Consider the following 10,204-nt stretch of genomic DNA (forward strand, 5'->3'; position numbering starts at 1 on the left):
GGGGGGGGAGTTAAAATGGGAAAAGTATTGAGTGAAATTTCACAGCTCAAGGGGTTTTCACTGTTGATTTGTTTAACTGTTTCACTGTTGTTTAAGATCAGTAAATACAACATCTTTCCAAAATTCATTGAATAATCATGTTAAACAATCGTGATTTCAACATTGACCAAAATAATCAAGAATGATTTTTTTTTTTTCTTCAGCAGCCCCTGTTACCAGTAATAATGTGATTTCATAAAAGGTTCAATAATAATTAAAGGAAACAATGCTCCGTAATATTCAAACTTTATTTGACTTTTCCCAGCAGACACAGGAGGGTGGGGAGTCGGTGGCAGCAGCCCCCGTCGCTGCAGCAGTAGCAGCTGTGTCCTTACAGCCTGAACCTGCTGCTGCTACAGCAGTGGACAAAGAGGAGGAGGAGGAGGAGGAGGAAGACATTCCAGAGTACTCACAGTCACAGAAAGACAAGGTTGGACTTGTTTTTCTTCTTTTTTTAATCTTTTGATTATAGTGTTTCTGTCTCACCATGAAAAATACACAATTAGATTCTTATAGATCGTACAACGGTTGGTGTTACTCAATCTACAAAAACGAATAGTCTATCAAATATTGTTTATTGCAGTTGTTTAAACAACCTGCCATTTCGTAGCATTGTGTACTTTTTGGATTCAAATTGGCAGTTGTATTTGTAACACAGTTCATATTTTTGAAAAGTGGCTCATATAGACTTTAAAAAGAAACATAATTCAGAAAGAAAATGTACATAAACAAATAATTGGAACACTCAGGAGAAGAAGAATTCCAATGAAAAATAACTTCTCCTTTGTGTCTTTTATGTAGAGTCTGGATGAGCTGGATGTGGACCTGGACAACATGGAGCTGGATGACATCGACACCACAGACGTTAACCTCGATGATGACTTTCTAGACGACTGAGACTTGACACCACTTTGCTGCACTGCAGCACTCTTCAGAGCTTATTTAAAAAAAAAAAGAAGAAGAAGAAAGAGACCAAACTCCCTTTCCCCCCCTTTTTTGTATTTGTACGTAAAGATATTATATTGTCCTGTCCGCCTACTGCAGTGGCAGGATTTTGGATGATGATGATATCAGTAATATTTTATTCTTAGAAGAACAGTGGACACATCATGTCTATGTCAGACTCTCCATTTTGTACATCATCTATTGATTGAGAAACTTTAACTAACTGTCCATTAAGCGATAAAATATAATCTTTGCTTTGTGTTGTCTGTAATTGCAAATCAAAGTTCATTCAGTCCAATAAACTGTGGTTGCTGTACATATTCACATATGACATTTGAGTATTTGTACTAGACGGTAAAACACTGATACTACAGTTGCATAGTAGTATGTAGTCCTATCAGAGAAGCCTTTAATTTAAGGGGAAGGAATGTTGCATCTTCCAGTTAACCAGATACCAACATCTTACTAGTTGTGTCATGCCATCCATCTAAATGTTGCTAATTGGAGGTGACCCATTTATTTGTCTGCCTGTGTAGTTGGTATTGTGAAAATATGGGAATTAGGTACAGGATGTGTATGCTTATAGAACTCATAAATGATGTGCTTTGACTCGCTGATATTGATTTATGCCAAATGGGCTTAAAAAATAGGTAGTTAAGACTTTTAAAATCAGTCACCAACACATGTGTTTTAGCTTACTCACCTCTGCACAGGTTGGGGGAGGGGGGCGATGAATTATGAGAAATTACCAAAAAATCTATATACTAAGATAAATATTAAAGTTTGTTTGGAATTTGTCTGCTGTATCAGCTGCAAGAAAACATAGAAAAGACTGAGTTAGATGTCACTCTGTACATGCCTAGAGTCCTAAGAAGAGGTCATGATAAGCCATAATTTAAAACACTTGTGTGGGTGTCTGGGGTTTATTACATAGCCTCTTAAAATGCATGAGGATATTTCCATTATGTTTGTCAGTTACTGTTAAAATGCTATTATTGGGAAGTAAATCTAAATTTTGAGATTGATCAAATACTGAGAACAGCTAACCAAAATCCTACAAAAACATGTAGACTTTTTTCCAATGCATACTGAGATAGACCTCCTGTAACCATAGTATGTATAGGGGAAAGGATGATTTCAGGGACCTAGTGACTTTTTCTCAGCAACATTTCTGTTTTCAAATTAGCATATCTCTGAGCCATTAATTCCACTTCATGTTATCTACTGTCCAGAATGCAGATGGCCCTAACTTGTGCTGGGGACTATGCCCTTGACTGTAGGGCTGCCTCTGTTGACATGCACTGCAGCAGGCAAAATGTCCAACAAGGTCCGCGGAAAGCTGTCACTCTCCTCCTCTCCTATAGGTGGCGCCCCTCCGAGACAGGCTTGGACGATTTTGCAAGGTTCGTGTGCAACAAAGTACTACCGAGCTTGGCAGCTAGCGAGAAGAGAAACCCGACCCTTTAGAGATTGTTTCTTTACTGCGTTTTCAAACAGTTTTTCAGTTATTTGTAAGCTTTCAGCGGCACATTTGAATTTTAATACAAACGGGAACAAACGCAGTTCAATACTCTGAAGTTGTTAGGTCGCTTTGCGGAGGAGCAAGGTGCTTTTTTGTAATAGAAAGGCAGGCGTAACGTTAGCGAGCTGGCGTAAAAAAGAGAGCACCAGTGCTACGCAGCGAGTCGGTCAGCCAGGGAGAGCCGGGAGGACCACGGCAAAGCCGCCGCCAGCGCCACGGGGAGTCGGGGCCCGAGAGGGAGGCTGCCAGGCCCTCGGCTTGATGCACCCTGCCTGCCTCACCTTAGCCGCAGTCCGAGATGGGGGAGACCAAAATTATCTACCACCTCGACGACCAGGAGACACCATATCTGGTGAAACTGTCGGTGCCGGCGGACAAAGTCACTCTGGCAGACTTCAAAAATGTCCTCAAGAAACCAAATTACAAATACTTCTTCAAATCTATGGACGATGACTTCGGGTAAACTGTTAAATGGTTTATTGTGTTTAACATTGACTCAGCGTAACATTCATGGGGTTTCTCTACGTTAGTGTAGCTAGCTAGATTAACATTAGCTAACTTAGTTAGTACCTCTCCTAGCTGGCTTGTCATCAGTGTTAACGTTACCTGGCTGTCGATCTTTAGCTAGCTACTTGCATTGCAGTTCCTTTGTTAGCTGCTAGCAACGAGCTCGCGGCGCTAGCAGGTCTGTTCAGCGTCCCGACCCCGTTTGTTTACATTGCTTGTGTGGCTGCCTTAGCTATGCGGTTTGTGCCTTGACTTTGTCAGACCAAGTTTGGTATTTGACAGTTTCACGAACACTAGTGAATGTCCTGAATGGCTATTTAACTTATCTTTGGTAAAGTGGGAAAACGGTTAACATTAGTTGTCAACACTGGTAATAACCTGCTGTCAGTTGGTGGCTAATGTATATTACGTTTCTGCTATCAGGCTAATGTATGAATGCATACGGACAGTTTCAGCTAGCAAGCTAACCTAGCTAGTCAGCGAGTCCAGCAGGCCCCTGCTGTTGTTGTCTATTAGCCCGAGGAATTTAGAGTTGGACACAGGAATGTCCTGTTCATCACTCTGGCAGCTTTACGAGCATGTCCTTTTGTGTTAAAACATGGCTGGAACAGGAGACGTTTTATGTTCCTCCAGACAGTGCCTTCTATAGAGTTAAAAGGGACGGTGGAATGCACTTTTTTAAACATTTTAGCCAGGTTTCCAAAGTTGTGTTTGGCTAAAATCAAACTAGGGTGGGGCAACAACTTCTTAACCTTTGCAAGTGGGAAAGACATGTTTTGAAAGGACCCACAGCTATTTCGTGTTGTGAATACTGAAGGGAAGTTCTGTAAGTTCTGAAACCTTTACCCCAAACGGTGGTATAGATTGAGCAACATGTCAGACTGGAATAGAGACTGGTGCCCATATTAACCAAGACTCTCACAGAAAGCCTCACTGGCCATCACTATTACTTCTTCTCTGATAGGCACAGCTAATCTGGTCATCACCAGTAGTCTGAGGCACTTGCTAATAAATGCATGCTAGATTTGTTCTTGATCTTTGCAAGCAAGAAGTCTCTTGAAGATTGATCGACTGGAAAGGTTTGCAGAACCATGTTTGCACAGGAACTCTTAACATGTCTTCTTGTTAATTTCTGAGCCAAGACTTTTTCTTTTTAGCCGTCTTTTGATGTAAAAAACACTTCTTCAACTTGGTTATACATTACCATCTAGCTAATGCTGAAATCAGCTACAAAGCATCAAGGAGCAGGTTTATCTTTGCAGAACGGTTTAGGGAATATATTTGAATTGTTGACCTAGCTTTATGACACAGTAATCAGCTCTGACTTTTTCTACAGGCAATATTGATTATGTCTGCCTGGCAGTGTGTAACAACAGTGTAGTGAGCACACTATTAAATCAGCATTGGTTTTCCCAGTTGTCAGTGTCTGTCATGGTAGTATTGCTCATCTCCAACCTCGTGTTTATTGCCACGAGAGTGCCTTTGTGTTGGGTTAAGGCTGACTGAAACAGAGCTTTGTTCTCTTTACAGGGTGGTAAAGGAGGAAATATCTGACGACAACGCTAAACTGCCCTGTTTTAATGGACGTGTGGTGTCATGGGTAGGTTCAAAATACATTTTCTGCTTTTTTTATTTTGTTGTGTGCTTGTCTTTGTTCACTGTATTTGTATGGTTAAGTGGCTTTGTGGCAACTATGTGCGTGCATGTATAACAATGATTCCCATCTGTTGTCCTGTGACCACAATCATACTCCTTCTCTAGGGAGATGACCTATGCATCTGCTTGATAATATCATTAGCACATTATGATCCAAGGAGCAACAGATGCATGCAAACACACTGTTCTCTTTCAGCCCTCCTTATGTTTTAAACACTTTTTAAGAAAATTAGCTGCAATGGTTTTAAAGTCATTAAGTCATCACACATGCTAGTCACCACACACAACACATACATACATACATACATACATACATACATACATATATACATGTAGTTGCATGCAGGGTCTCCTTTAGAGACTCTGAGCAATAATTCTCCTGTCTCCACAACACAAGAGACATCTGGTGCCGGTGCTCCCTTCCTCTCCACTCAACATTGAAATTGGGTTAGGAGCAAGTGAAATCACAGGATGGGATGGGAGGAAAAAATACCCCGTAACAAATAGCCTACAAGTTCTCTAACATGAGGATTGAACAGGGTGGGGAGAATAAAGTTGAGAGAAAGAGTGCTCTGTTTCTTGATGTAAAAGGCTGACTCATTCGGTTAATTTACGACAGTGTGGTTATAACTATAGGTTTTGTTTGAGACTCATCAACAGTGTTATCGCTGGATGTTTGAGTGTCTAATCCAGTGTGCTGTCCTGATGTCTGGTGTTTTCCCACTGTCCCCATCTTTTTCCCATCTGTTGTGGTCATTGTCATTAGTCTATGTGGAGGTTTGGCTGGCTGTGGTTCAAAGCCAAATTTTCTCTCTCTCTCTCTGTTATCTCTTGGGGCTTGTTGAAATGTTCCATGTACAATGAAATGCTATCTCTATGAGAGTGTGTCCATTTGTTTGTCTCCAGCGTTCATCTGTTGTTTCAATGATGTGATTGATTGTTCTCTGGGGTCCAAGGGCCTGGCTCACTATCATCACATCAACACTGGCCTGTTGATGTGGTGATAGTGAGCCTGGCTCTTTACTGTACTTTATTGCCAGCTGACAAACAGTCAGACACAATATTTTTCACACCTTATCTTAGTGCACTTCAACTGTCCATTTTTAAATACATTTCTCCCCTTTCTGCACACCATCATGTCCTCCTTGTAAACCGTACAAACACAGTAAATCGTTATTATAGTGGATAAATGGGTAAACAAAATGAGTAGTAGGGCTCATGTTCATAATTCCTTTATCTGAAGTCTTTCTATTGTGTGTTTGTGTGTGGTAGAGCTGAAATTGATTAAAACTTATGGCCCCGCCCCAAATGTGATTTGATTACCTGTTTCCCTTTTGATGTAAAGTCTAGTAAATAAACATAATTTTTGTGTTTGACTTGCGCTCTCATAAAAAGACATTTGAAGACCTCACTTTGGGCTGTGGGAAATGGTGATGGGCTCTTTTTTGCAATTATCTGACCTATAGAGTCTAAATGATTAATCAATAAGGAAAGTAAATGTTAGTTAATTAGCCCTGGTGTATGGTATAGCTGATAACTATAGAGGAAAAAAACCTATTCAGTGAGTTGTTTGTTGGAATGTGCTGAAAATAAGAAGGCTTTTTCCCACACTCAATCAGGCAACACTATCAGGTAGACTAGTCTTGGCACAGGCTCTTTCTTTCACAACTCTTTTAATCCACGGCTGCTTTTGGATAGTTTTGCTCTTTCAGCAGCACACTGGGTTTTACATTTAATGACACATTGTAGTCCCTAAGGGTCCCCAAATGCTGCCAAGCCTGTAGACAGTGACAATAAAACAGGATATTCAACCCAGCCCTTAAATATGGTGTAGTGTAAGCACAGTAGGGCTCTGACATGGGTCTACTGTCCACTTGTTCCCTGTCTTTCAGTGTATTCTTTCCTCTGAGTGTTTGTCTCATCCCTTTGACTGACCTGACTCTCTGTCTGTTGACAGTTGGTCTCTGGAGACGGGGCCCACACAGACACAGGCTCAGTGGCAGACAGCATAGAGCCGGCACCCCCTTTGGAGAGGACCGGGGGCATTGGAGACTCAAGACCACCGTCTTATCAGTCAGTATATTTAGAAAAAAGTGTGTGTGTGTGTGTGTGTGTGTGTGTGTGTGTGTGTGTGTGTGTGTGTTTGTGGTTGTGTGGTGTGTGTGTTGTGTGTGTGTTTGTGTGGTGTGTAAAGAAAGATGCCATGCGTACTTGTTTGGCTCTGTCCGTGTGTCTTGAATGAGTTCTGTGTTTTTAATAACCGCAGTAACAGAAGAAAAGGCAAATTAAATAGAAAAAGTATGACACCTTGTGACTGCCCAGTAGGAAATAAAAATACTTTTTTGTTTCTACGAGTTTATCATTAGGTTATCATTCTGGAAATGAATCAGACATGTAGAGCACCAATTTCTCTTATTTATGTTTTGTGTGTTGCCACTCTTTTAGTTCTTCAATATGTTTGTTAAACGGTGCGTAGTATTGTCATTGCCAGTTTTTACATATGTTAGTGCTGTCTGGTTCATCTAAATGTAAAGCAAAGTGTGTAGAAGAAGCATGATCGTAATCTATAGAAATAGATTCTACTCAACAGTTTGTAACGTGATTTTAATATAAACGTGTGGAAATGGCTGTTAAATGAGCTAAATTACCTTGACAATGGCGCAGTGTAATTCTGTATTTTTCACACCAACAATGATTTCTGTGCACCTTCTCTGTCTCAAGTGGGAAAGCAGCAAGCGGTCGGGACAGTTTGGACAACGACACAGAGACTGGCTCCATGGTGTCACAAAGGAGAGAGAGGGAGAGGGAGAGGCCGCGACGGAAACACACCAACGACCATGGTCAGAAAGATGTTTCTGCTACATAGTCCTTTAGTTTTTCTTGTGGAATTGCAAATCTCCGACACCTCACCAATGTCATGTATTTGGTGGGTGAGAAGTGTTTTCCCATGCATGGAGTTGTTTGCCTCGCCACAATGAGTTGCCACAGCTAAAAAGCTAAGCCTAAAGTGTAGTCACTGTGACTTTAGAGATGCACATCTCCAGCCTGCTGCCATCAAACATTCTGTAAACCACGTATGCATGAGAGGCCTGTGCTGAGCTTTAACGACCTTGGTTTGACTAACCGAAGGAGGGTGTTGCAGAAAGGCCACATAGTCAGAGTAACATGTAGGTGCTTTACAGGCGCCAAGATGTACTGACCTTCATGAACAGGTTATGATGACTGCGGGTAGGGATTGAACGGCTTGGAACTTAAAAAAAAATATATTTAACAAATAGTAAAAACAGGTGAGGTAGAACAAGTAAAAAAAAAAAAAAAAAAGTGTAAAATTCTGAAAATAAATTCTGCATTGCATACATAAAATAATTACACTATTGCACACAGTTGCAACAAGCAAGCAGCATAATAAAGTGCACACTGTAGTATACCAAATATTAAAAGTAAACAATTTACAACCTGAAAGTAGCCACTGAAATAAAGTGCTTGATTTGTAATTTTTGAATATGCCATGGTTTCAATTTTTCTACATAAAATAATATGAGCATAACTAAGGCTAAAATGCATAGACAACACAGCAGTAGGTCTTAACAAAAATGTAAAAGAAGCTGGCAGATTTGTCGAACATAAATCCGCAGAGGAAAATACCATGATGACAGATGCACCACATTGTTCAAGTTCCTGTTCTAAACTGCATCAACGTTAAAAAGGTAAAAATATTCAACCACGTATAAAACATCTCTCAGAGTTTTAAAGCTCTCCTTCAGTTGGTGCAGCACACTCATATCACTGTGATGCGTGTGTCCCACTGAGTGAGGCACACACACTCACATGCACACACACACAAACCTCTGTGTGGTTGCTGACGATGGCTGAAAAACTCCCCCACCACTGAACTGGATTGATAATGATTAATAATGTCAGGAAGCAGCTCTAAACACAAGTGAGGCATACATGGTGCACTTATGTCTGGTACATGATAAACGTTAACACAAATTAATATTCAACTACGTATAAAACATATCTCTCATCATTTAAGCTCTTCTTGAGCGGGGGGGGGAGGGGGTTGCACTCTGATATCACTGCGATGGCAACTCCGCCCAGCTCCAAGTAGGGAGAGAGGGAGAGAGTCTGGTGTGTGTCTCTCAGCTCTCCAAGAGACACACACCAGACGCGTCCCAACCTCAGCCAGGTGGTCGCTGAATGAAACTCCCACGGAACAACGTCGGCATCACCCAATCCTGTGACCAGTGTTCCTAACAGCTACCGTATGCAGACGGGTAGCCCACAGCTTAACTATTTGCAGCTCCCTAAATATAATGGCAAGCAGTTTTATAGAGGGTGCATTCACATTTTCCATTTGGAGCCACAAACTTGCTTAGCTATAGTTGCATGCACATATAGAGCAACGTGTTTCCACTTTCAACGTATATGGTAATATTTCAGCTAAGTCCAACAGTTAAAAGATACTTTGAAAGTTTAAAACTTGAAGAGACTCTGCTATTGGAGGAGGGCCGGTGCATGGTCTGCACGTGAGCAGCACAGCGTCTTTAGCAGCACAGAGCTGCCCGTGTGGACGCCTGTCTGGAAATAATGGCGGGAAAATCGGCAGACGCAGCAGCCGCGCATTGGCCAATGTGACACACGTAAAAACGCAAATATTGGTCAATATATCGGCCGGCCGACAAATCGGGCAATCACTAATTGTGGGAGATGTATTAAAAAACTGTTGCAAGAAAGTAAAGATTAATTTGTTGTAATTTGACAATAGTTTGACTTTAACTTACAGGTTTTATAAGGAACGAGCATTGTTTAAAAAGAGTTAGTTTGTAAACTGACAAGGTGGTTAGATAAGCATAAAGAGAAGAATCTGGCAGACTGACAACAAAAGACCTATGTTTTAATGTGCCTTATGTATACATGTCTCATCCTGATCATAATGCTATCCCACTGCAGGTGGAAGGCAGAACGGCTACTCGTCGCGTGCAGCGGGACGTGCGGGCCCCGAGTACGACAGCTGCTCGTCCTTTATGAGCAGTGAGCTGGAGTCTACTTCCTGTTTTGATTCAGAGGATGATGACGCAACCAGCAGGTCAGATGTTCTGCGTAGCTCGCTGTTAACTGCAGTTCCCATTGAGTTTGAGGAAAGCATCTGGACTTACAGATGATGGGTTTTGACAATGTTTAGCACAGTCCAATTGTCTAGTGGGTTTTGTGGTTACCCCCGGTAACAGAAATGATCAGACATACATTTAAATGCCCTCTGTAAATAGACAGTGTTACATGCTGCCTCGGGTGGGAGCAGTACATTACAACTTGACCTACTTCCACTTAACTACGGTGCCGTGAAATCTAGACTCATTCAGAGCTGCGTGATCCGCGTATGGACAGTACAGTGGAACGTTTAACAACAGTAATAACCTAATATATCATCATTACTGAGATTAAACTACATTCTCGGTTATATTTGCTTGAATAACGCATTCAGTAAACAGAAACTGAACTCTTGCAGCGCACATGAACAGATGCGCAATATTA

At 41.3% G+C, this 10,204-nt stretch overlaps 2 protein-coding genes across 3 annotated transcripts in view; both read left to right on the plus strand.

Annotated features, from left to right (window-relative positions):
• Positions 1 to 1,308, plus strand: part of LOC116698832 (coatomer subunit beta') — a 9,557-nt gene extending 8,249 nt beyond the window's left edge. Inside the window, exons 21-22 of one of the 2 annotated variants that reach the window (XM_032531032.1) lie at positions 305 to 469; positions 841 to 1,308. In XM_032531032.1, coding sequence (XP_032386923.1) covers positions 305 to 469; positions 841 to 936 — 261 coding nt within the window. In that variant the 3' untranslated portion in view covers positions 937 to 1,308. The remainder of the gene's footprint in view (positions 1 to 304; positions 470 to 840) is intronic. The other variant, XM_032531033.1, reaches the window with a different exon arrangement.
• A 1,016-nt stretch (positions 1,309 to 2,324) lies between these two features.
• dvl3b (dishevelled segment polarity protein 3b) overlaps positions 2,325 to 10,204 on the plus strand; it is a 19,845-nt gene continuing 11,965 nt past the window's right edge. The window contains exons 1-5 of the mRNA XM_032531044.1: positions 2,325 to 2,965; positions 4,544 to 4,613; positions 6,627 to 6,742; positions 7,391 to 7,509; positions 9,623 to 9,758. Coding sequence (XP_032386935.1) covers positions 2,805 to 2,965; positions 4,544 to 4,613; positions 6,627 to 6,742; positions 7,391 to 7,509; positions 9,623 to 9,758 — 602 coding nt within the window. The 5' untranslated portion in view covers positions 2,325 to 2,804. The remainder of the gene's footprint in view (positions 2,966 to 4,543; positions 4,614 to 6,626; positions 6,743 to 7,390; positions 7,510 to 9,622; positions 9,759 to 10,204) is intronic.

The sequence above is a fragment of the Etheostoma spectabile genome, chromosome 12 (assembly GCF_008692095.1).
Source record: "Etheostoma spectabile isolate EspeVRDwgs_2016 chromosome 12, UIUC_Espe_1.0, whole genome shotgun sequence".
Lineage (NCBI taxonomy): Eukaryota > Metazoa > Chordata > Actinopteri > Perciformes > Percidae > Etheostoma > Etheostoma spectabile.